The sequence below is a fragment of the Vulpes vulpes genome, chromosome 6 (assembly GCF_048418805.1).
Source record: "Vulpes vulpes isolate BD-2025 chromosome 6, VulVul3, whole genome shotgun sequence".
In the NCBI taxonomy this organism is placed as follows: domain Eukaryota; kingdom Metazoa; phylum Chordata; class Mammalia; order Carnivora; family Canidae; genus Vulpes; species Vulpes vulpes.
This window is the reverse complement of record NC_132785.1, coordinates 96163739-96191453: the sequence shown is the minus strand read 5'-3', so window position 1 is coordinate 96191453 and position 27715 is coordinate 96163739. Positions and strand designations below refer to the sequence as shown.

Sequence of the window (27715 nt, the reverse complement as noted above, 5' to 3'; positions counted from 1 at the left end):
CGGTTCCCTGGCTCCTGCCAACACCCTTCTTCACCCTTCCCCGCGCGGACCCACGGCCCCTCCACAGCGGATACTGGGCACCCTGAGAGCCGTGGCCTTGAGGTCTCTAAGCCTCCCTCCGTGGCCCGGCTCCCAAGACACCGGTCCCGGGCTCAACTTCGGGAGTTGGGAGGGCGGCTCGGCTCGGAGCTGCTTCTCCCTGCAGACCTTCTCCGTAGGTTCTCAGCCTAACGGGAGGAAGGTTCGCGTGCTCTCGGCAGATGCCCTCGTCGGTAGGGGCCTCCCGCCCGCAGGCCGGGGCCGCCGCGGGCCGCGGGAGGCCGGGGGGGGGGGGGTCAGGCCATTTTCACCTGCGTGTGACAGGCTTGGGAGCAGCGAAGCGGCGGCGGCCGGAGGAGGAGGAGGAGCGCCAGCGGCGGCCGCGGCGGGGCCGGGAGGAAGAGGAGGGGGAGGAGGAGGAGCTGAGGCTGCGAGAGCGGCAGCCGGCAGCTCGGCCGGAGTTGCAGCGGCGGCGGCGGCGGCGGCGGCGGCGGCGCTGACAGCGCAGCATCCCCGAGCCGCGGGTCCCGGCGGGGGCCGCGCAGCCACCGCACCTTGGCCCCGCCAGACCGCCTCGGCCGCGCCGGTGGAGCGGGGGGCACCGCCAGCCATGGCCGCGCCGCCGGATCCCCGAGACGAGCTGCTGCCGTTGGCAGGCTCCGGGTCCCAGGGGCTCGGGGACCGGGGGGAGGGGGAGGACGAAGCGCTGACGGCGACGGGGGCCAAGCCGGCGCCGCAGGCGGGGGAGCCCGGCCGGGGGTTGGGCGCCGGGGCCGGGGAAGCGGCGCCGCGGGAACTGGACTCGGGCCCCGCCCGGCCGCCGCCCGTTGCCATGGAAACTGCATCCACAGGTAAGGCGGGCGCAGCTGCCCCGCAAATGGCGTCGGGGACCCGGGTCCCCCCCCCCCCACACCCAGCCGGCCCCCTTCCCCGCACCTCGGCTCCGCACCTCGCCCGCGCTCTCTACCTTGAGCACCAGCCTCTCGGCCCGCTTCGCCACGGGCGACTGTAAATATTGGCGGACTGGTAGAAAACAGGATCTTTAAATTTTATTTATTTATTTATTTATTTATTTATTTATTTATTTATTTATTTTAACCTCCAGAGGCTCGGAAGAAGACACGATACTACTGATTCATCTTATTTTATTATCGTTGTTACCTCGGCTTTGCAGATTGTCCTCGGAGGCAAGCCGCAGCATCCCGGCTGCAGGCGCGCCCGCCGACAAGTTTCTTCCCTCCGCCGAGGGGTTGGGGGCTGTAGGGCCCGCTCGGCCAGTTGCGGTGATTTTTTGGGGCGTGTTTGCGCTCGGCGTGCGCGCGGGCTCCAGGGGACGCAGACAACAAAGCGCCGGGCGGGCGGGCCGCGGCTGGATCCCGCTGGGGCCGGGGCACGGATGTGGCTGCAAGTCTCCCTTGCCCCTTGGCTCCACACGTCGCCACACCCTGCTCCCTCCCAGCGCCCCCTCCCGTTCCCCACCTCCCGTCTCTGCCGCCGAGAGCAGAAATCGCAAGGTGTGCGTGTCTCGTTCCGGAGCGGCAGCTTTGCGAGAGGATGGGGAGTTGTGGCTGCCCCCGCCCGGAGCTGCCCAGATGTCCCCATCTTGCAGGGAGCATTGAAACTTGCTGCGGCGTGAGGGGGCTTGAGTGGTGGTGGTGAGCGAACGAGGCACAGTTTACCGGCAGCCCGAACCCCCCCCCCCCCCCCAACCCCGGGCATTTGGAAATTGCCTTCATTTCGGTCACTCTTAGCCTGATTCCCCCTCTTCAAGCCAAGCCCGGAGCGCGCGGGTGCCCAGCTGGGACCAGGGAGGGCCTCGGAGCATCCAGGCCGAAGGATGCGGGAGGGGAGCTTTGGGGAGGGGCTGCCGGCCCGGGGGGCCCAGTGTTTCCAGACAGAGGGTTTGAGGGGGCCCTGTTGTGTTGTTTTCTGCAAAAGCTTTGCTGTAGTGGGATGGGAGTTGTGTAGCTGTAGTCCTCGAGGATCTGGGGTAGTGGGGGCTTCCGGGAGAGAGAAAGGGGGTGGGACTGCCTGCTGTTCTTGGTAGCTGATTTAGGGGAACCCCTTTCTTAAGCCACCTCCTCTCTTAAGGGGTCATGTGGAGTGCGTTAGGTAGTCTTAACTCTGGTCTAGTACAAAATATTTGAGCTGAGGAAAGCAGGTTTGGGGAATGCATTAAGTAAAACATTTCAACATTCTGGTGGGATGAGAAAAAATTGGGACCATAACCAGAAAGAGAGAGAGAGAGAGAGAGAAAAGAAAACTCCAAGGAAGAAAAGCCCATTTGTCATATATTAATTATTATATGAGGGGATGGGGGTGGGAAGGATTTAAGACTAAGAATTGTTGCCCGGCCTCTCAACTTCATCTAAATGAAAACAAAACTCAGTATAATTGCAAAGAAAGATGGAAGAAGATAATAAACAAAGGGAGGTACGATTTTTTGGTGGTTTACCATTACTGTTTTTTGTAGCTCACAGTTCAGAACCTTTATCCACCATCATCAAAGTCAATTATTTCTTTACGAATACTCCCAGTGGTGTCACAAAGGTTAGGAGAACCTGAGAAAGGAAGCTGGTGCCCTGTGTTCAGTAGCATACTATGCACTAAAATGAGTTGTTATATATAAACTATTTAAAACCTCTCTTGTCACAAAGTAGCCATTTGGAATTTTTGACATTGTTATTGTTATTAATATGGGAAATTATAGAAATATTTTACTTTGTTGAATGTGTTGGAGGTTTCCTGTCTTAAACAACAAATACACTAGTAAAATGGAACATGATCATGCTAAGTTTGGATGGGAAGGGGATGAAGGGAGGGAAAGGAGCATATATTTTGCATATTCATAGAGGACATTTTTTGTTTTATTATTGCTGCTTGAAGGAATGTCTCATATAGTTGTTGATTATTTACTATTTTAAATCTACATGTTTTATATTTCTTATACTGGAGAGGTTTCTATTAGAGACCTAGATGCTGGAAATGATATATAAATAAATAGCTGGGTTTCGAAAAATATGAACAGAGGCTGACTCAGATTTTGTAGCTTCCTTGTCAGTTATTGTGGCAGTTTTATTGCTATAAGCAAAGTCAGGAGGTGCATCTTTAACTTTATCAGAGACAAAATCCAGAGGGAGCCTATTAAATACACTGATTTACTTTTTTTTTTTTTAAAGAATGGTGCTCTTTGAGACTCAAACTAAGAAGTAGCTTGGATTTTGAGCATGACGCACTGTAAACAGATTTTGTTTCTTTTTCAGATAGAATTATAAAGCGTAAGACAGATATTGATATTTTAAAAGCTTTTCTTTCTGAAAAACAGCACTAATCGTGCCATCTGGACAGAAATTCTGTTTTTATTTTTATACATTGATGGTAATTAGAGCTCCTAAAGGAACATTTCCAAAAATATTTCTTAGTAATGGTCCTGCAATGAATATATGCTTAAACATCATTAAAACTGCACTGTATTTTCAGGTATTCTCACTACTTCTGTCCATTTTGTGGATTGGAAAAGTTCTTAATAAAAAGTAACACTTTCTTTTAAAGCTGCAATTTTTCATGTTTAAAATTGACAATGGGCATGCAAAATGATGTCTATTGCCAAGGGAACATTTAATACACCATGTGTAGGCCACAACATGTTAGAGTTGTTAAAGCATGAATCAGTGCCATCATCTAATAACTTCATACAAAGGATGGTAAGAGCAACTGTTTTGTTTTTTCATGATCAGTTATTTTATTCCTGGAAACTATTCAAAGGGAGCATACAATAACACAAGGATAGAAGAATGGCCCATTGTTTAAAGGAAGAATTTAAAATAGAACATTTGAACAAAATGCAGTGGTGAGAAGTTAACTCATGGTCACTTTGGAAATTAACTCATTGACTGTTTTATGTGTGCAAGGCAAAATGAAGAGCAGAAGGGAGAATGGCCCAGAGAAATTGGTATGATTTGCTTCTTTAATACTAACTTATAGATAATTTGACTTAAATTTCTGGATGATTGGAGAGAGAAAGAAATATTTATTTGGGCCACAATGCTCATAAATTTTTATTTTTCAAAAGTTGAATGTGATACTCTTTTGAAAAAACTATAAATTATCTATCATGATTTAAATAACTTCAGAATATTTGTATATCCTGTGTTTATTCTGCTTAGTATAATAAATTATACCATATACATTACTGAATCACTGAAATTCGGTGGAATCTAAAATTCATATGGAGGCTGGATTGAATCTCTTAACTTGTGGATGCGTTTGAATGATGTGTGTATATTTTTTTTTTTTTTGGAGCCATTCCCAGCAATCCCCTTCAGAAGGTGTAAATTTCAATTTTCTGTTTTCTTTCATCTTTTGAGAAAGCTACAGTTGTGTTGGAATGAGTAGGAACACTACTTTTACAATATTTTGCAGAATGTATGAGAAGAATAGAGTTTCCAAAGTAATTTATTTCTCTGGACATAGTCTCTGGTTATAATCAATAACACTTTTGGCAGAAAGTATGGTATATATCCTTTCATATAGGGAATTCAAATCTGCTTAAGTTAAAATTCAGAAACACCTACCCTAAAAATACATTGATAAGGCCTTCTTGCCTCCCGTCTCTTTTCTAGGGTGTTCATCTACTTCTGATTCTGCAGGTTTGGAGACCAGTTGTGGATTTTCTTGCTCATTATACTGTATCCTGAATAGTGAGGGTTCCAGAAAGTTTGTATTATCTGTAAAGTGAGAAACTATTGCCATTCAATTCAACTCAGTAAACATTCATTGGATGCCTTCTTTTTGTAAGTGTCTGTGCTAAATACAGGTCATAGTTTCCTTGAATATGTATGTACATCTTTCTGTTTCACTTTAGTATTCGGTTAAATGAAGTGGTTCCTTTGGTGTCATTTTTCATTTTCCTTATTCATAAGACATCACTGGAAGCTTGACTAGGAGGGCATTATAATAATCTAACCTCATGAGCACAAGGGCATGAGCACAAGTTTCTGAGGTCAACACAGGATAAATACACACAAGCACAACTTTCTCAGGCCACACAGCTGTGGGAAAACAAAAATCTATATATCTGCATATCTATCAATCTGTGGGGTTGGGAGCAAGGGAAGGGAAGGTTTTATTTTTTTACTGGGGGATTTTAAAGCACATTTGTAAAGCAATACAAATGATTCAGTAGGGGTGGAAAGATGGACAGTGTAGGAAAGAGAGAGAGTGCATTTCCTGCCACTGAATCGGTGAGGGGAATGGATCCAGGGCACAGCAGAGGGATGATGCTAGATGGACTTAAGGACAGTTTGTGGCTATAACTGGAGGGAAGACAGGGGAGTGGGGCCCAGGCATGGGGTGGGGCCGAGCTCAAGTAGTGGTTCTCTTCCAGCTGTTTCTATTTTCAGTGAACTAGGAAGCCAGGTCAAGAGCAGAGCTAAGAAGGGAGTGGAGTTGGAAGTTTGAGAGGAGGGAAGAAAGTATAAAATTGTTGCTAGAATGGCAGGCTGAAAGGACTAGTGGAAACTGGGAATTCTGAGCAGTTCTAAGGCTCAGTGGTCATGAGCTTGACATGAGACCAGTTACATATATGTTATCTCTCTCTCTCTCTCTCTCTCTCTCTCTCTTTTTTCTTTTTTTTTTTTCAGTCACGTTCAGCAGCCTGGGCATCGGTTTGGAGTAGGTGGATGGTTGGACTGTTTTTTTTTTTTTTTTTTCAGTGAGTATGACAGGAAGAGAGGGGCCTTGGAGGTGAACTGTGTGTATGGCAGGGAGGGTACTGATGGGTTAGATGGGTTGTGGAATCTGGGGAGGAGGAAAGGAGATAAAAAGGGGATGATCCACAGTGAGAAGATGATATAAATGGTTTGTATGTGCTGGTAGGGTGGAAGAACAGATGGGACGGGGATTCCCAAGTAAGGGAACTGAAAGGATAAGAGGTAGTGCTTCCAGAGTGGGTGTTTGAGACAGAGATTAAGAAGGGAGTATAGTTATTGAGGGAAGCAGGAAACAGAGCTGGAATGGAAGACAAGGTCTTTGGAGGAGTGGAGTCCAGAAAAATGGCAAGGGCAGGAGTATGATGACTGAAATCACAAAGAACCATGGCAGGGATTGGAGAGAGACAGTGAACTTGGTGCTGACATCTTTAGGAAAGGACACAGTGGAGCAATCCCGGTAGCTCAGTGGTTTAGCGCTGCCTTCAACCCTGTGATCCTGCAGACCCGGGATCGAGTCCCATGTTGGGTTCCCTGTGTGGAGCCTGCTTCTCCCTCTGCCTGTGTCTCTGCCTCTCTTTCTCTGTGTGTCTCTCATGAATAAATGGGTAAAATCTTAAAAAAAAAAAAAAAAAAAAAAGGAAAGGACACAGTGGCCTGGGCTTCAAAGCTAGGAGTTTTTCAAGGGAGATGGAAGACAGTGTCCTGTAAAATTATACATGTGAAGTCCTGACCTGAGGTTCTGCAGACTCTACTTAATATGTACAGAACGTAGGAGCTGCAACTTAAAATAGTTCATTGTGGCGGATGGGAACTTTGAGGGTTGTAATTAAATATGAGCTAGTGGTATGGTGAAATTACTAAAATCTCTTATGTAATTTTAGATAGTATTAATACAAAGTCTTGGGTACACATTATATGAGGTAATAATTCCTCTAGATTTTGTTCTAGGTAGATTTGGAGTCTTGTACTAAACAATGGATACCATGCTGTGAGAGACACTAATGAACTAAAAAAGGTTGAGAAAAGGGTGACCAGACTGATGAGGCTTCTAGAAAAAATGCCACTTGAGAAATGGCTGAAGAAGTCAATAATTTTTAGCCACAAGAAAGGAAGAATTAAACGAGATCTGAATGCTGAATCTGAATACCAGAAGCTCTCTTTTGAAGCAGACACATGACTCGGATGATTTCACAGGGCAGAACTGGGATGGTGGATAAATTAGAGAAGCAGATTCCTACTTAGTGAAAGAGAAAGGTCTACTAACTAAAACTACCTGGAAAAGAGGTAGGTTGCCTGTCAATTACTGACATTCAAGCGAAAGTGAGGTAGTTGTTTATTGGCGGAAACTTTGAAAGGAAGGTATTAGTTATACTAAGATCTTCATACCTTCCTAAGAGAAAACAATGTGCCTAACTTTATGCTGTGGTTGTTAACATGGACATATTTCTCAAAAGTGAAAAGTGTACTAATGGTATCAGAAACAGAGTCCATCACAAAAACCATAGTTAACTTCAAACTGACTACCTAAAATGCACTCTCCACAAAATTGTGGCCTCCTTGAAATTCTCTAGTTCTCCATTGTCAAGAAAAACTCCATTATGTAACATATTTAAGAACTACACAATTTTTAAAAAAGAACTATACAATGTTATTCCACTTGGGGATTATTAATCTTTTTTTTAATTTTTATTTATTTATGATAGTCACAGAGAGAGAGAGAGAGAGAGAGAGGCAGAGACACAGGCAGAGGGAGAAGCAGGCTCCATGCACCGGGAGCCCGACGTGGGATTCGATCCCGGGTCCCCAGGATCGCGCCCTGGGCCAAAGGCAGGTGCTAAACCACTGCGCCACCCAGGGTTCCCCCACTTGGGGATTATTAACCTAAATGAGAAGCATCATATTTGCAAGCATTTTTTATTTATTTATTTTCCTGAACTATCTTTTTCATATTTTGGTAACATATCTAATTCCATAAATATTCAACATATTCTAAAATGTTTGAGGAATTCATTACATAATTCTGTAGTGCTAAAGGCATCATCTGAATCTCTCCTTAGTCCTCTGCCTCACTATCTGTAAATTTATATGAGATTATTCATTGTAAAACCATGTCTGCTGGGCTTCCTAATGAATTACATTTTTAACTGGAACAGTTCCGTATTCTTATTTTCATCTCTGATCCCTAAATGGATTTTCTAATTCATATACTGCATGAGATTCTTATAAAACCAGTTATAGACCAAATTCTTGCTTCTTGAATGTGGGGAATTTGTTGAATATATCATCTTCCAAAATACCTAGAATTTTGTTTTAGGCAAGGCAAATCTTTATGCATTTTCAAAAAAACAACTCTTGGATAACAAAAAATCATGTGTGTTCAAGTTATTGCTGATCTAGTTGATGAGCATAAGAACGAAAACCAATGTCACATCTATCTTTGGCATGAATTTTGCAACTGATCCTGAAAAATCAGGGCTTCTCAAAATGTGGTCTGGAGACTGTCTGCTTCAAGATCACATGAGGTAATCCACAGACTTCAAACTAGGAAACCAGCCTGCTAGATGCATATTAAAACTTCAGGAAGCACCAATTTATTGAATTTCCTCCTTATGCTTGGCATTTTGCTAGGAACTGTGGGGAATAGAGGAACATGAGCTATCTTCCCTTTTTCCCATTCTTCTGAGCTTACTGTCTAGATGGGAGATAAGACCATTTCACACAAAATAAAGGTCAAGTCAGAGTCCAGCTTGCTGCTTCGATGGATGGTACGAGCTCTAAATACTATGCCAATTTCATGATTTTATGGATCCCAGAGTACCTGGTCTTTTGAAAGAGGTGGAGTGTGACTTATATCTAAAGGATAGACAAGAATAGGAATGAGCGGAAGTGAGCTGAAAGATTGGGTGAGGTGAGAAACATGGGTGACAACTTGGGGATGACCAATGAGTAGGCTGGTTTAACCTGTCCATCTGGATGAGGGGAAATAGATTCTAGGGGGCTTGAAAACTACTCCCAGGACTAGATTCTTTGTATGTGGCTTTTGGGACCTTTGAAGGTTTCTGGGTGGGGGAAGTAATATTATAAAGCTGTGTTAAGGACAGTAGCGCAGAAGATGAACTTAGTGGGGAAGGCTGACCCACTATCAGTGTCAGGGCCTTGAATAAATAGCCATGGGAAGAATGGTGAGGGGCTTCCCTGAAATATTCAATAGGACTTTGTGACTGACAGGATGTGGGGTGTGAGGAAAAGGATAAAAGACAGCTCTAGAGTTCTGTGTCCAATGGTTGGGGGGATATTGATGTTCTAGAGGTGTAGGGAGGGGGAACTAGTTAGAGATGTGAGGATACTGGATTCATTTTTAGTCACATGGGGCTTGATAGGATGAGAGTCAGACCCTTGAGTAGAAATCTCCACTTGGCACTGAAAATAAAGAAGTGGATTTTAAAGATGAAAACTGGATTATTGATATAGATTTAGAAGGTTGCAAGAGAAGTCATAAAATAAATTTGATTTTTTAAATAGAGTATGTTGTATGGGAAGAATAAAGGGCCAAGACCAGAGCAAGAGCTCCTTGCCTCTTACTAGCTGAGTGGCATTAGGCAAGTTTTTGAACCTCCCCGAGCCTCAGATTCTATAGTAGTGTATATGGTACTAGCTCTTGTAGAGGGTCTGGCAATCAAATGGTAATTACTCTCGTCATTAAAGTTTCATGGAAGCCAAGATGGCATGGTGTAGAATGAGCTCTGACTGAGAAAGCAGATTTTTTTTAAAGCTTTAATTATTTCAGAGAGAGAAAAAACACAAGCAGGAGGAGAGGCAGAGGGAAAGGAACAGACTCCCCACTGAATGGGGAACCCAAAATGGGGCTCAATCCCCGGACCCCGAGATCATGACCTGAGCCAAAATCCAGTCAGACACCTAACTGGCTGAGCCATCCAGGTGGCCCTGAGAGATTTATTTCATCTTGGCTTTGGCACCTAATATCATGCCAATGTGGGCAAATCTACTTTACGTCTCAGTTTCTTCATTTATAAGATGGGTATGAAACTGTTGTCCTGGCTATCTCACTGAGCTGTCATGAAGATCAAGTGAAGTAACATGGGGAGGCAAATGCAAATTGCAAATAACTAATTATCTGTAAGGTGCTATTAATAGGAAGCCTGGTCGGCCCTGTCAGAATGCAGAGGAGAGGTCTAGGAGAACAAAGACAGAGAAACAGACATGCTACCTTAGCCTTAGGCTTTTTAATAGAAAATGCTTGCTGTGCTTACCTGGACCTCAGCCAAATCTCAGCAGGGAGTGTCAGGAGAGCACAGAAGAATGGGGGTGGGGAGAAGTCTGTTCTGGTGGAGTGCATCGGAAGACATTTTGGCTACAAGAAGTGCAGTTGGGATGGTGACCTGCTCCATTCTTCATGTCCTTTTGAGTGATCTGTGACCAGAGCAGGGCTGAAGGGTGCCCAGGGAGGACAGCTGGAGTGAGTGCAGACAGCAGATGGAAGGGCAATAAAGGTAGGAAGCTATCCTAGGTTTGCATGAGAGTTGGCCTGGAAGAGGCTGTTTTTCTCACCAAAGAGGGTATAACAGTGAAAACCAGCTCTTGCCATTACCTACCCCCCACCTCTTGCTCAGAGGGCAAGATTAAATCAACTGGTCCTGTGGTCTTGTGGGTATCTGCAGGCTACTCTTATGGCCCTGTAGGTTAAAGTCATTTATAAATAGACTAATGCCTCTGGAAAGATGGAGCAAATGCACTTTTCTTTATTCCCCCTGCTAAGTATAGCCTAACCTCCTGAACACTGCATATAAAATAAACATGAGAAGACTCTGAAAAGTGGAGAGAAGAAGGCAGACTTACTAGGGACCATGGGACCTGAGGAAGAACACAGCGGTGAATTCTCTGAGTTTTCTTTTTCCCCTCATATAGCTCAGACTGGGTACATGAGAAGCCAGCAACTGAGAAATGCCGATGGGCACAGACAAAAATCACCTGCAAGAAAGCCCGTTCTCTCCAGCCAGAAGACCAGGAAGGGAACAGCTTAGCAAGACATAACTTTTTGACAAAACTTCTCAGCTCCAACCAAACACCACAAAATAAACTGCTTGCACTCATCCCTGTCCCACCAGCAAAATCCATGTGGGGAGCCTAGACTTCCATCCTGTGAAGCTGTAAGAGGCACCCCAACAATCCCAGTGGAGACCATGTGGGAAGCCTGGACTTCTGCCCAGCAGAGGAAGGCTTTGGACTTAATAGGCCAGCCAGCTAGTGTGTGTCAGGGGATGCTGAGAGGAGAGACAGGCGTTTTAACACTGCTCTCTGGTAATGAGACTGAGTGGAGAACCTGAACTCCATCCCTAGCCTTGCCCCCAACCCCTGCCCCAGTAGTAATAAGGCAGCATTCTTCTTCCTCATTACTATGGCACTTAAATAAAATCTGTAGCCTCATAAGAAAACACCCCAGATGTCCAGACTTTAATTGAAAATTACTGGTCATACCAAAACCCAAGAAGATCTGAATTTAAATGACAAGGGATAATCAAGACAAAGATGACACAGATGTTGCGATTATATGACAAGGATTTTAACGCAGCCATCAGAAGAAGGCTTCCATAAGCTGTTATGAACTCACTTGAAATGAGTAATAAAATGGAAAAAGTCCCAGTAAGGAAATAGAAAGTTTCAGTGATGAAAAAATAAATGGAAGAGCGAAGAACCAAAGGGAAATTTTAAGACTGACAAATACAATAACTGAAAGAATTGGATAGAAAAACCCACAAAAATTCAACGGATGAACTCAATGGTAACATGGAAAGGATAGAGGGAAGAATCTGTGAACTTGCAGGTAAACAACAGAAACCAGCAATCTGAACGGCAGAGAGAAAACAGACTGCAAGTACAAGTGAAGGAGTAATGAAACCCTCCACTGTGCAGCACAGATGTGGGTTCTGGGCCTTGTTCCCTTTCTCCGATGTCCCTCAAGCATTGATGTGGACAAACCACAGTGAGAACAGACTTAGAGGTGTATGCCTCGGGTTTGCTTAGTGCATAAAGTCTAAGCCGTGTTGGCCGAGATGTGGGCTGTAGGGAGAAGAACCTAGCAGTACTATTTTAAGTCCTTGAGCTTTTTTCTACATTTGCAATACTTACTGGTTTCTGACTGTCTAGTACTTAGGTAACTAAATATGTACACGTATTAGCTAAAGTATTTATTTAACAAGCACGTCTGTAGCACATACAGTGTATTCTGAGCTCTTTACATTTCACTGTTATGACCTCCCAATGAAGGTGTAGTAATCCATCCCATTTTACAGATGAGTAAGGAGAGATGGGGAGGGGTTACGTGACTGCCTAAAGTCAAGCAGTAAAAGGCAGCACTGAGATTGGACTCTGAGTCTGTGCTCTTAATTAACCCACCCTTGCCTATTTTAGGCTTTTCTTATGCAACATCTATTTTATGATCTGTGTAGTACAAGTTGTGGGCTCATGAGGCATCACCCTGTGTGAAAGCCTATCTGAACTAGAGTGAGAGAGGCTGGGTGAGGGGGACAGTAGCTAAAATTTGGATTGAGAGTCCTCTGTAGGAACCTCAGCTGAAAGAAACAGTTACATTTAAAAGTGGAATTTTGGGACAGTTGTAAAATGTTGCAGTAGGATCCTCAAACTAACTATTAAAAAACAGAGTGGGAGGGTCATGGGGGAAACTGGGACACATATAAAGAAAAAAATGGGGAGTCTTAGTTGGCTAGAAGTTAACTGTAAGTCAGTGGGGTGAATGAGCTGCCATCAAGGTGATGGTTAGTCTCTGTTTAGCAGAACTATGTGCTTTTGGCTGGGGTGCAGGTGGGATGTGCTGTTGGGGAGGTGCTGACCACCTGTGTGGCTGGGTGAGGTCCCAAGTGCATTAAGAGTGTCAGAATGGAGATGGTGCAGTTAAGCAGAAGCCTTAACTCTGGTTGAAAGAAATGAGGATTTGCAGCCTGCACAAGAGAAGATAAGGATGGGTTATGAAGGCTATCTAAAAATACATGAAGAACTATCAAGTGGCATAGGGACTGAATGTGTTCTGTTTGACTCTGGAAGATGGAGCAGTGGTCAATCAGAAGCGAAGCTGTGAAATATGAAAGTAGCCAGGACTGCTTGAGTTTCTTGTCATTGGAGGTATGTAAGCATAGGTAGGCTGGTCATCTATATAGATAGAGAGGATACACTGGATTAGTAATTTTTTATCTTTTCAGGTTCATAGACTCCCATGGGAGAGTCTGATGAGAGCTTTGTAATCCCTTCCCAGGAAAATGCACTTATAAACACCATTTTGCATACCAATTCTGGAGTTTTTCAGAGGCCTTTTGTGGATAGAGGAATTGAGTAACTTTCCAACTCTTAGAAATCAAGAATTCCAGAAAATCTCATATAGATAGATCACTGTTTATAAAAGGGCACTAGTTTTAAAATCTTAGTGAATTTATTTATTCAACAAATATTTAGTTAAGCACTTTCTAGATGTGTGTGTATATACAAATACGTACTAGGTATGAGTAGGTGATGATGGAATATAAAAATACCAGAATATAAAAATAACCAGAATATAAAAATAAATGCCATAGAATAACAGTATAGCCAGACTATGAGGAAGAACAGTTTGTATTAAGGAAAAAGTCTGCATTCCATAAATGCTGTTTCATTATTTTCTAGACTATGCTATAGCTGAATTTGTATCTCTCAAAAGATTACCAAGCCATGCTCTTTCTACGCCGGCTATGGTGAAGTGGGAGAGAGTGTGGACTTATAGATGTCATTCTGGATTCCAGCTCTCCTGATAGCCAGTAGCTAGTCTCAACCTCTGTGGGCAGGGCTAAATGGTGGCTCTAGGTAAATCTTCAGTGTCCAGATAAATGAGGTATCATTTGCTCATTTGCTGCTTTTGTGGATGTTGTACACTTCTGTGTACACTTTAGTCATTGCTGAAGTTTTTGGAACCTGTTCTTACTTAAGGCAACATTCCTTTACTATTATTAGGAGATGCTTGAGAAAGGGGTAAGAGAAGATCTTACTTCTCCCTCTAGTATCCCCACCAGCCATCCAATGCAACAAGAAGTAAATAAACAAATAATCTCTGATGTGGACAAGTGATACTTTTTCAATTTTATGTAAAGTACAGTGTGCTATACTCCTTTTATTTGTGTCTGAATATATCATAAAAGTAAAAACGGTGTGCCCTGCACAAAGCCAGCTTCAAAATAAGTCACCTGGCTCTGCTGCCAACCAGCCTGTGGCCCCAAAGCACTATAATACAGGAAATTTTGGAGTGGCTCCTACAATTAATTTAGCAAACCTTTTATTATAGATAATACAAGGGTAAATTGCAACCCAGCATGTTTGCATTACCAGTATTAAATTTTGAGTTTATTTTTTAAATAAAATCCATGGTGTTAGAGAAGTCTATTTTATTTCACCAGAACTGTGAAAAGGAACAAACACCTAGTACCAGTTCCTAGAAATTGCATAATCTTTTAAAGGCCAGGCATTTTATAATTTGGATGTTTGCCTATCAGAAGTCTCAGAGGAATCGGTTTCACTTCTATAAATAATGTGGAACAATTGCAAAAATCTTGTTTTAGAGAGAGTTAATGTACATTCTAGAGAAATGAGCCCCAGAGATATCCTGTCTTGAAGGTAGACATGTATTAGAAGGGAAGAGTTTGCAGTGGGTTGTCAGGCCATTTGTGTGCCCCCCCCCCCTTTCAGGTATAATACTCCACTTTGTGCTCACTACATATCTAAGCATTATAATAACTTCCAGGAACATTGGTTCCCAAATGAAGTCTCCATCAGTTTGCCAACAAAAAAGTTCGCCATTCATTCTGTCATCCAGGAGACATCCAGGTGAACCTTTAACTGTATCACTTAACATGTAATGATCGGGTTTCCCTGTGATCAATTGTGTGAAAAAGTCTCTTAGATATTGATTTGATACTGAAATGCTCCATTGTATCATGAATCTCATGCAGTATAATTTTCGGTTCATAAAAGAGAAACTTGGCACTTCAGTTGAAAACAAGAGCATAGAACTTCTTTTCTTCTATGAAGGGCCCTGTCCTACAGGGGGGAGAAGAAGTCAGTGGGTGACTGTGGATGAGATAAATGGAACTTAATTTAGTTGATTTTCTTAGTCATATGGAAGGATTTAATTCCAGTCTTGTTTTAAAATTATAAAAACAGGGGCACTTGGGTGGTTCAGTCAGTTAAGCATCTGACTCTTGATTTAGGCTCAGATCATGATTTCAGGGTTGTGGGATTGAGCAGGGCTTTGCTCTCAGTAGGGAATCTGCTTGAGATTCTCTCTTTCCCTCTCCCTTCCTCCCTCCTCCCTCTCTGTTCCCCTATGCACTTGCACTTTCTCTTTCTCAAATAATAAATAGATCATTAAAAAATAGTAAAACAATAAATGTTTGCAAGATAAAAAAATCTTATCATCATATCTGCTTTGCACAATTCTTAGTGCCAACCTGGTATTGTGGTTTGAGTGTTAAATGAAATGTTTGTAACACTTGACTCTTAGTGAGGACCTTAGAAATGTTTGCCATTCTTATTATTGTTTTTAATTAACTATTACATTTTTTATTTGCATAATCATCAGTAACCTCCCTAAAGTGCTTAAGTGCTTTAGAATGGATAAAGCACTGATGTCATTTATCTAGTGATCCTCATTTTACAAATGTCAACTCTGAGAAAGGCCAAAGCCCCATCTCTAACTGAGGTGATAGGCATGGGGAGGAGGGTGGTGATGGAGGAAGAATGCTTGACCCTTGGAATGGGCACAAATAGATTAACAGGGAGGGAAAGTAGGGGAATATATATGGGTTTATTTTAAAAATGAGCAAAAGAGAGATAGGTAACAGCTTTCCCAAATTCTAGAAATGGAGTTGTTGGCCTTAGTTTCCTCCAAAATCACAATTTGCTTTTTTTTAATTGTTTAGATCCTTAAACTTTGAGAGGTTTTTCTTTCCAAGTGAGTTGACCTCAGCAGGCCCCTGAGGCTCAGGAGTAGAAGCTTGGGGTGTTCAGTGCAGGGCTGCCCAGACCTATCTTACCTGAAGGCTGAATGAAATCAAAGTAGTGGGCTGAGTCAGGCCTATGGGCTGAAATGTTCCTTCTTCCACTAGGGATATTCCAAAGGAGTCACGTTAGCTTTATCTAAATGGAGAAAAAAATAGCTCAGTTTTCTCTCGGAAATAAGGGATTATTTGTAAACTTTTCTAATCTGCACAACTAGCTCTGAGATTTACAAATGTGGTGGTTTGGATAGCACTACTGGAGGGTTAACTGGTTGTCCTTTACCATGCTTAAGTATAAAAATGTACTTTATACCTTGACTGAGAAATGGGGGTAGTTAAGGAAAAGAGAGGAAACAGAACAAAGTGAAGAAAGTTAACATTTATTTAGCATTAGCACATTGGGCTACTCAGGCAGCATCTGATACACATTTCATATACCTTCTTAAGTTAGCTTTAGTATCCAGTGGCCTATTGAGTAAGTAGCGGAAAACTGCACTGTCATTTGATTAATGGTGGTGACCACTAATTTTCATAAGTCCCTTTACTTGCTTCTAGCTAGGTCCAGAAATTAGACATAGAACAGGAGTCTTCCAGTGAGATCCCACTAGGCCTATTGAACCCAGATGTTGGGGTTCAAGTCGTAGCTGGTATGATACATGTGCATTTTCAGGAATGTTTTTTTAAACCACATTCTTTGGGTGGGGGGTCTGCTGAAATAGCCACCTGAGGATTTGGGGTCCTCCCCACGCTTTCATCAATGTGATTTATGTATATGTACTTATTCATACTGTATCAAGTACATGAATATTTTTTTCTCCTTTTCTAGATGAAAGCTCCTTGAGGCAGATGTTATGTCTCCAATAGTCTATAATCCCTAGCAGAGAATCAAACATAGTAGTGTCAGAATTTCAACCTTTGATGATTTATTTTGTTCTTTGCTTACATAAAAAGGTCTTCATACCATATTGGGGCCATAGCACATTTTCATAAGCTTTTAGTGTTCACAGAATCAATGACTGTTGAAAGAATTTAGAAGTAGGATTTGGATCTTTTATGTATTACTCATGTGACCCCTATTAAATAAATTACAATGTAAATTCTTCTGTTTTATGATTTATAAGAACAATCAGTAAAAAAATTTCATATGTCCTATCACTTTGAATTTCTTTAAAAACTCTAGAGTGCTAACTTGAGAAAGAATTCTTGGCAGTTATGATTAAAAATGATGATAAATGAATTCTGTTAAGGTTTTTTAAATTAATTGAGTGGATGCCCTTGATAAGGTGTTCAATTATCCTGAGAATTTACATAATAAAAATAAAATGCAGTAGTTTGCATGGAGATTAGTTTGACACAATTGTCATTAACAGCTCCTCCTTAGCACCTGGCAGCTCACCTGGCAGCTCAGCCTTCAAAAAGGGGAAGTGGCATTGAGGTACAGATCATTACAGATTAGATCCTCATTTTCTATTAATAGGAATAATGTTGAATTAATATCTTTCATTAGTTTGTGGGTAGCAAGACAAGTCTTTTCCATTCAATTCTCACCCTTTGAAATCTGGACATTTACTTGAGATGAAAGAGGATCCTAGAAATGGGGCTTGAAAACAGATTTGGGCCTGGCAAAAAAATTATTTCAAGTACCCCGGCAAAGATGGCCTGGTTAAGTCTTCATATGGGATTTGTAAATAATATTCAGGCCCTAGGCTCACTTCCTGACTGTCAGGTTGGGCAATCTATGTCAGCTTTCCACATCTCTTGTTGGCCCTGCCTGTGTATGCTACTGTCTCTCCCTGTGGCAGGAACAGTCTGTGGGTTCAGGAGTTAGATCTGTGCAGAAGTAAATGTAGCATGAAGTGGGGTGTTCATCATCCCTGGAAGGTTTGAGCAGAGACTGCATGATTTCCTTTCAGGGATGTTTAAAAGGAAGCTTATTTTCAAGAGGGAAGTTGAACTAGATTACTTCAAATATTCTTTATATTCCTTTTGTCTCAGGATTCCATGATTTTACAATAAAAACTGGGACTTGTTGTGCACTAAGTCCTGTGAATGACTTTAAATTGACACATGCATTTTTATTATTGAGGCTTTATATTTTTAGCTAAAACTTGCATGAGTCCATATGAGCAAACCAAAACACTAGCAACCTAAGTTAACAGGTAATTTTAATACTGAAAAACATTTTCCACTTGTTATTTTTATGGCATGGTCAGATAAAATGGCTTTGATAAGTAAAACAGAAATAGCAATTAATCATTATGTTCTTTAAAATGCTGCTGTAGACAAAAATATAAAGTAGTGCTCATGAGGGACAATGGTGAAAGATGGGCACTAATTATTCATTATTATATACTTACAATGCCAGGTATTATGCTAAATGCTGTTGACAGAATGTTTTTAAGAAAATCTTTTCTCAAGAAACTTATTGTCTAATGAAGGAGATAAATAAAGCCATAATTATATTTTATTGTGGAGAACTATGATAAAAGTATGTACATAATGCTATGTCAAGCATCTGAACAGAAGGGAAGATCGGAAAAAGCTTTTTACTGCAAGTGGTCCTGAAACTGAGTTTTAAAGGATGAGAAATTAGCAAGATAAAGCATGGGGAAGACCATTCTGGAAGAAGAGCCCTGCTTAAACCATATTTCCCTCTTCTTGGTTTTTCAAAAATGAATCCTTTTTTTTTAAGAATCTCTCAGACCCTAGGTTTCTAGAATGGTGATAAAGGGGTACAGAGCTCTTTATTTGTTTGTTTTTAAGCCTCTAGTTATTTCTGGTTCATAAGCAAAATCAGTCTCCTCAAAATGGCCACTTCTATGAGAGTACATATGGTTTTCAGAATTGGACAATCTGTGTATCCCAAACAGGAGTGCAGACACCTGGCTAAGGACCAAGGGCACTCAAAACCAGACTAGACAAAGTCAATTTTCCCTAGTAGTAAGTCTTTTAAAACATTGGTCTTCATTACAAAATAAACAGATCCATTAGGGAGGAAATTCACATGGAGTTTTCAAATGTGAGACTTTAAACTTCCTTCATCATGCATCTAGGTTATGCACAGGCCCTGGGGATACATACTTACTCTTCTTTTTTCTGTGATGCTTACTTAGTTGGAAATGTCTGAGGAACACTCTGCAGAAAGGTGTCTGGGTAGATACTCTGGGGTGAGGACTGAGGATGTCAAGAACAAGGTGGCAGATGAATGTGTGTGTGTGTGTGTGTGTGTGTGTGTGCGTGCGTGCATGTGTGCACGTGCATAGGTATGGGTGTTGAGGTGAGAGGAATGCTGTGGAAAGGAATGCGGGGCTTGATAAATGGTGTCTGCCACATGTGAAAAATGAGAAGGGAGAGAAGCAAAGCTGGGGCAGGATTTATCCCTTGGATCACTCTATTTCTCCTCCCTCAGGAAAGTACCAGTTAACCTGTAACTAGGAAGGGGTACAAGAGATGTCAGTTCTGGTCCTGATTCTTTCTTCCATGATCCTTGTGTTGTAGTGTCACAGACCTTCTCTTATATCGCAGCCTAAATCCCGGCCCTTAGTGGTCCACCCCTGTCTGAGGCTTACAGACATCAAGATTGCTATTACAGAGAGTTCTCAGGCTTTTTGCAGTTGTTCTGAGTTCAGATTTTTATATAAGGAGGCTTCATCAGCTCTATGTTAATCATTCCAACTGCTGTTGTACCTCATCTATGATAGTGCCATTATGCTTGATGCTGGAGTTTACGGGATGGTGTGGGTTTTTTTTCTTCTCTATCATGTGCTCTATAGAATTGTCCATGGTACCTGCCCTAAGTAGCTTCTTTCTCTGGGTCTAGAAGACTGTCACATGCTGGAAAATTGTGGGGGAGGACTTTCTAGGAGAGGTCAGTGAGTGCGAATAAGTAGTCTTGTAAAGCTGGTGCAAGGGGGATAGACCAGTGGTTCTATGTGTGCCAAGACCCTGCTGGGAAAAGGGGAAGGATGAGGGAAAGTTGGAGGGGGACTGGGCTGTGAAACACTTAGAGCTGTTGGATGCCATACTATGAACTTTATGTTGGATTTTCTGTTGATAATGGATAATTCTTTGAGGTTTTTCTCATTGAGATAGGAGCTCTCTCAGATTGACATTAAGACAGCAGTCTGGCAAATGTGGGAGGTGGAAGTGGGGAGGGTGGGGAGGGTGGTGAGGGGTGGGAGGTGAGCTGGGGGGCCTCCAGGGCAGTCCCATTGGACATGGTAAGGCCAGAACTGTGGCAGTGAATAGCAAGACCGGTTGGGCTGGAGAGATTTTATAAAGTACAGTGGATAGAACTTGTAGATGAGAAACACCTAAAAAGGATTTCTGTTCCTGGCTTGAACACGTGGATGCAGAGTGATGCCATTAAGTGAAATGGGGTTATGGAAAGAGAGAATCAATGTAAAACACTCTCAAAGATAATAGCACTCTGTTGCAAATGTAATGTATTAATATTAAAATCATATTTCACTTATCTTTAAGGTAATGGTCGTCCACAGTGTTGATTACACAAATGTGGAGGAACCATTAGGAATCACAAAGCTAGTGCTTTTACAAACACTATACAAAAAAAATGCAAACTATAAGCCCTTTTAATTTTCAATTTTTAATTGATGCAGGGAATGTACAATACCAAGTTCATGTATAAGGTGATTAAATTTTACTTTGGTTATAGGTCTTACTTTATTAGCTATTTATGATATGGAGAAACACTAACCAGTTCTGACTGAATATAGGTTGATTGCACAACTGCATCCTTAGAATTTATTTAGCACCCGTAAGTATTAACCGAAATTGTTAAGTCTTAGAGAACAAAATAAAGCTTGACAAATTATAATAAGATGTCAGAAAGATCCTTGGTTATAAACTCATTTGGTAATTTATTAAAGCAACAGGAGAATTCGTTACTTATTTAACTTTCCCCTGTGGTTGTCTTTTTTAAATATTATTTTAAATTGTGGTAAAATGAATATAATATTTACCATCTTAACCATTTTAAAATATACAGTTTAGTGATATTAAGCACATTCACATTATTGTGTAACCATCACTGCCATCCACCTCGAGAACTCACTCTATCCATTAAATAACAGCTCCCCATTCTCCCCAACCCCAGTCCCTGGCAACTACTGTTCCATTTTCTGTCTATAAATCTGAGTACTCTAGAAGGACTCATTACTTTTTCAGCAAGAGAAAACGATACAGTTTTCCTATAACCTCTAATTGGTTTTCTGTGTTGGCTCACATGTAACTGACTCATTGTTGGAATAACTTTTGAAAGGTTTTTAAAGCAGCACAGTGCAGTGGGCTTGTAGAAGAGTAGCATTACCACATTAGTGATCCTTGAACAAGTTCTTCAGAGGCTACCCAGTTCAGATCAGGAGCTAACCAGCAGTCTCCTGACAGGAAGTAGTCTGAGAGTATGGTATCTGGAGTTGCTTTTGGTTTGAATTGGGGGCTACCATTTCCTAATTGTGCAATGTTGGGCAAGTTGATTGGACTTTGAGAGTCTGTTTCTTCATCTGTAAATCACTAGAACCTTGCTTACAGTGTTGTCATGAGGCTTAAATTTGTTATCCTGCATGAAAGCATTTAGAACAGAGGCTGGCTTACAATCGCATTTAATCAATGTTAATACTGTTATTTCTCAGGTGAGTTGTTATTCCCAGTGCCTTGCATTGTCAGTCTGAGCTGATCAGGGAGCAGAACTGGACCATGGCTATAGAACATTTTTTAAAGATATTGCTGCAGTGTATTTGAAATCAGCTAGAATTGGAATGTAAAATATGGTCATGGTTAGTAAAGTTGATGGAGTTCTACTTTGGACCTGATGTGTTTGTGTTTCTACAGTTTTGATAATGGAAATATGAAGGGTGAAAATTAATAAGGCCTTAATGTGGTGACTGACATCCCTGAATATGCTGTACACTACTCAGAAAGATTGTGAATCAAAGCATCACATACTAGAAGGCTTGCCTGGGTTCCTCTGTATTACAGCAGAATCTGGCCATGAGGTAGACTGTGGCCCCTGGTAGGGATTTTCCTCCTTTTCATTAGCTGGAACCCTCTTCCCCTTCTCCTAGGGCTTAGTGGAAGAAATGGATCACTCTAGTTGAAAATTCAAGAGGTTCCTTCATCCCACGCTATTCTTCCATAGTTTCTTTCCCATTCTGCACTTACAGACCAAAACAGGGTTGTTCTTTCTCTAAGGATAGAGGCTTTGACTGTCACTTATTCACAATACTTTCTGATTGACGTGGTAAAGCAAGTAAGGATTATACCAGCAACTCTGTATTCAGAAACCAGTGATAGCAACTCATTTTTGAACACCTGGTTCATTTTTCTTGTTTACGTTCCCTGAAGTCTGAATATCAGTGTTATATTTCCATAGCCCATAACAATGCTTGGCATAAAAGAGTGTTCAAAGCATATTTATTGAAGGAAAGAATATATAAGTGAATGGATGAATAGCTAGTTTTCTCTGATAGAGAACTGGAGGAGATTATGGGGAGACATCCAGAAGCAAAAAAATCTAAGCCCTAAAATTTTCAGGTACTCCATTTAGTTCTTCCTTATTGAGAAGGTATCCTGTACTTCTTCACTGCACCTTGCCTATTTTTTTTCTTTTGTATTTCTCCATCTTAAAACACTTTTAAAAATAATAAACACAAACTCTTCTTTTTCTTTTCATGTGAGTAAGTAACAAGGCTACTATTATAAACTGTTGTTTATCCCTCTTCCATCCTGAGCTTATGTTTATAAGACCTGTGTGCTTATGCCCGTGAGAACATCCACAAGTTTTCCTTGTTCTTTTGCCCAGACAGGACTCAATCCTCCATTGCTAAGCCAGCCTGTATTCCTGCAGAGACGCTGGGAGTAAGGACATCCCAAGAGGATGCTGAGATTCTCAAAGCAGCTTTTTTCATGGAGCAAATTAAGGACAAACACAAATCATTGTGGGATTTTGACCTAAATCTTAACCCATTTATTTTCTTAAAATAAATCTTTTTTCTAGTGCCTTTAAAATATTTGTAAAAAAGCACTATGCTATGATTGTTGCTTTCTAAGCGGAAGACTTTGAGAACTCCAATGGCTAAGTAACTTATGAACATTTTATAAAGTTTATCTAACCATTTATAGGGCACAGATTCTACAAGTTTTGCATTTTTCCAGTGTCTCACTTTTGTGAAATTGCACTCACAATTTCCTTTCTTAAATCACTCCCTTTTCAATTTGTTTTAGCTTATCTTTCCAAATGCATACAGTTATACTTGCTTACCAGATGTTAGTAGTAGGTATTTAAGTTAGAGTAAAAGTAATAGATATAATCTGTTAAACATTGTCCACATGTCAGGCTGATTTTGTGATTTAACTTAACTATACCATTTAATCTTTTAAAAATACTGAGATGTAATTTACATATAGAAAAGTAAACAATTGGGGTACCTGGGTGGTTCAGATGGTTAAGCATCTGCCTTCAGCTTGGGTCATGATCTCTGGGTCCCCTGATGGAGCCCCACATCTGGCTACCTGCTCAGTAGGGAGTCTGCTTCCCCCTTTCCCTCTGCCTCTCCCTGCTGCTCATGCTCCTGCACACGAGCTTTCTCTATTTCAGATGAATAAATACAATCTTTTAAAAAAAGGGAAAAAAAGAAAGAAAGGTAAACAAATCTTACTTGTACCAGTAGGTGGATGCACATTCATGTAACCATCACCCAGATCAAGAAAGAACATTTCCATCATCTAGGAAGGCTCATTTATACCACTTCTTCCAGTCAGTCCTCCATTCCCAAAGGCAACCATTATTCTGGCTTCTATCACCACATAATAGTTCTATGTGTTTTTGAACATATGAAGGGAATGCTTTTGTATCTGGCTTTTTTTCCTTCTTTAATTCCAGTTAACATAGTGTTATATTAGTTTCAGATATACAATATAGTGATTCAGGAATTCCATACATCACCCAGTACTCATCACAACACATGCACGCCTTAATCCTCATCACCTATTTCATCCACCCCCCTGCTCTCCTCCCCTCTGGCAACTATCAGTTTATTTTATATAGTTAAGAGTGCATTTCTCAGTTTGTCTCTTTCTTTCTCTTTTTTCCCCTTTGCTCATTTGTTTTGTTTCTTAAATTCCACATATGAGTGAGATCATATGGTATTTGTCTTTCTCTGACTTATTTTGTTTGGTATTACACTTTCTAGCTCCATCCAGGTCATTGCAAATGGCAAGCTTTTGTTCTTTTTTATGGCTGAGTAATATTCCAGTGTGTGTGTGTGTGTGTGTGTGTGTGTGTGTGTGTACCACGTCTTCTTTATTCATTTATTAATCAATGGACGCTTGGGCTGCTTCCACACCTTGGCTATCATAATTAATGCTGCTATAAACCTAAGGGTGCATTTATACCCATGAATTAGTGTCTTTGGGTAAATACTCAGTAGTGCAATTGCTGGGCCATAGGGTAGTTCTATTCTTAAGTTTCGAGGAACCTCCATGCTGTTTACCATGGTGTCTGCACCAACAATGCAAGAAGGTTCCTTTTTCTCCACATCCTCACCACCACTTTTTGTTTTTTGGTGCTTTTTATTTTAGCCATTCTGACAGGTATGAGGTGATACCTCATGGTATTTTGGATTTGCATTTCCCTGATACTGAGTGACGTTGAGCATATTTTTTCATGTGTTTAGCTTTTTTTTCCCTAATAAGATACTTTTGAGATTCACTCATGTTATTATGTATCCTGAGAGTTTGTTATTTTTTTGTATTGTTGTGACATATTCTATAATATGAATATACCACAATTTGCTTACCCATTTACTTACTGGTGAACATTTGGGTTCTGCCCTTATTTTTTGGCCCTGATGAATAAAGCTGCTATGCACAGTCTTGAACATATTATCTTGTGGACCTATAGAAATGTTTCTCTTAATTATGTACCTAGAAGTATAATGGAAAGGCATAGGATAGGCTTCTATTAGTTTTACTAGAAACTCCAGAACAGTTTACCAAAGTAGTGGCATCATTTTATTCTCCTGTCAACAGTATATGAAAGTTGACGTTATTCCATATCCTCACCATTCCTTGTTATTGTTAAACTCTTTAATTTCAGACATTCTGGTGGACTTGTAGTGTAATCTCCTTGTGGGTTTTTTTCCCCACTGAAATGTATCATGATGTAATTTACATATAATAAAGCGCCCTCATTTTAAGTGTATAGACTGATGAGTTTCCAAAAATGTATTAAACTGTGTAACTACCATCCCAATCCATTTTTGAATATAAATGTCCTGTCTGTAATTGCCAATTAGGTCAAGTTAATAAAGAATTTTTTTCATATATTCTGTATCAACTCTTTGTAACTGGGGTTCATAATGCCCGATACATCCACTGTATGGATCTGGAATGGTGCTAGTTATATACCGTCTTTGGAAAACTTGAAAAAAATAGTTATTCAAATCATTTTTTAGGTGCCTACATTTTTTTTCAACTCTAGTTCAGGAAGGCTGCTGTATATCCTTAAAATTTTTTGTCTAATTATTTTAACCATTTCTGAAAGAGGTATTTTTAAGTCTCCAATTATGATAGTGGGTTTTTCTGTTTATTTCTTTAGTTTTTTTAATTCTTTGCTTCATATAATCAAAGCACTGTTATTAGTTTCATACACGTTTATGAATGTGATGTCTGTCTGATAAATTGTCCCTCAAATAATTATAAAACTGTGCTAATATTCCTTATTTTTTAGTGTACCTGATTTTGCTTTTCTTAATGCTTATTGTTTGCATGTATATCTTTGTCTACTACTCAACTTTGTCTATCTAAATCTTCATAAAGTATGCCTCTTATGGACAACATATCTTTGAGTCTTATTCCAAGACTGGAATAAGTCTCTTTAGATGTTTTATTCCATCTAAAAAATCCCTTCTTTTTTCCTTCAATTTTATTTTTATTTTTAAATTAATTAATTTTTAATGGAATTATAGTTGACATACAATGTTACATTAGTTTAATTTACCACATGGTGATTTGACAAGTTTATATGTTATGCTGTGCCTTACCACAAGTGTAGCTACCATCTGCCCCCATACAATACAGTTACTGACAATTCTTTGTAGGTGGAGTGTTTAGACACATTTGTGTTATTTATTGATATTGGTTGATATGACTGGGCTTAAGTCTACCTTTTTTATTGTTTTTTTTTTTATTGGTCTCATTTGGTTTCTGTTCTTGTTTGTTTCTTCTTTTGTGTTAATCAAAATTTATTACTATCCATTTTATTTCTTCTATTGTCTTTATTAGCTACTGTTTTTAATGGTTGCTATACAGCTAATATCCTTAATTTATCAAATTCTACTTGGAATGGAAATTTAGCATTTTTAGCATTTTTAACCACTTAATCTTCACATCTACTCTCTGAAGTATGCATTATTTTCTAGACTTTCTAGACAGATGAGGAAAGATGCTCAAAGAGGGTATGTAAGTTGTTTAGAGTGATGTATGGGAAGAGACAGAACAAAGCATCTAAAGAATGTGAGGTGCTTAAATGGCCCTGCTCATATTTAGTTAAGTGGTTTGTTCTCTCCATATAGTCATTGCTTATGCAAATTACCTTTGTGAATAGCATCAAATATTTGTGCTAAGGACTTAGTGCAGGTTCTACTTGATCTGTCATCAATTGCTTCTCATGAAAGAAATTGACATCTCAAGGCTACAAGATTGGCTGCTTTCTCAATGAAAATTTTCTTTAATCACATAGAAATATTATTGATAAGTTTCCTCAAGAAAGCAAGTCCATGGAAGAGGAATCACAGAGGGAAAGTAGTGAACATTTTGAAGTTTGAAGATGGAAAAATATTTTAGCTTTGGATTTATTTTGAGAATGAAATGTATTAAGTGCTTTTCAAATATCATCACATTTTTTTCTCTTTATTTCTTTGCTTATGTTGACCAACCTTTCCCTATTTCCTCCACCTTCTTACCCTCAGTAACTACCCTTCTTCTCTTTGTTTCTGCGAGTTCAACTTTTTTAGATTCCACATAGTATGTATCTTTCTGTATCTGGCTTATTTCACTTAGCATAATGTCCTTCAGGCTCATTCATGTTGTCACAAATGGCAGAATTTTCTTCCTTTATAAGGCTGAGTAATATCCCACTATATACATATATATTCTATTATATAGATATTATATGTATTCATTTAATATATTCATTTATGTTGATGGACACTTAGCTCATTTAGATATCTTGACTTGGGTGAGTAATGCTGAAGTGATCATGGAAGTACAGATATGTCTTTGAGACATTATCTTTGGTCATGTACCTGGAAGTGGGACTGTTGGATCCAAATATTATCACATTTAATCCTTACAATAACCGAATGTGGTGGGTACATTTTTATCTTTAGTTTGCAGAAGAGGAAATTAAGGTACAGAAAGGATATGATGTGCCCAAGATCACACACCTAGAAAAAGGCAGAATTAGGTCAACTCGAAAGTCTGTGTTCTTAACCACTATGTAAATTGAAGGTAGACAGTTTACAGCTCTTCTGGACTGTATTTCATGTAAGCCTTACAACAACTTTCTGAAGCCAATAAATGCAGTTATTCTTTTAATGATGGGGAAATGGAGACAGCGGTTAGGTGAGCTCACCAACATCCAGTATTGCTATCTGCTGAGTCCAAGACTTCTCCCCGTCATCAGGATGGGTCTATGCTGGAGTGGAATAGAAGCAGAAGACGCAGGACCATATCAAATGAAGTGCCGAGCATGCAGCGGTTCCAAAGGCTGAAAGAGGAAGAGTTTGAAAATGATTCTGGATACTTATTTTGAAAAGTTTGGGAGAAGAACAGTAAGAAAAAAGGGAAAAAATGGGAAGAAAGTTTAATTATAGAATACAAAGAAATCAG

At 40.5% G+C, this 27715-nt stretch overlaps 1 protein-coding gene across 3 annotated transcripts in view; it reads left to right on the top strand.

The window, feature by feature from the left end:
* RTN1 (reticulon 1) overlaps window positions 1-27715 on the top strand; it is a 216728-nt gene that overhangs the window by 141 nt on the left and 188872 nt on the right. Inside the window, exon 1 of one of the 3 annotated variants that reach the window (XM_072761674.1) lies at window positions 73-214. The exons of 1 other annotated variant lie outside the window; for it this stretch is intronic. Coding sequence is in view for 1 of the 2 variants with exons in the window: in XM_072761672.1 (XP_072617773.1) it covers window positions 650-890 (241 nt within the window). In the remaining variant the exon portion in view is untranslated. Of the gene's footprint in view, window positions 1-72; window positions 215-457; window positions 891-27715 lie in introns of those variants that run through there. One more of the 3 variants, XM_072761672.1, reaches the window with a different exon arrangement.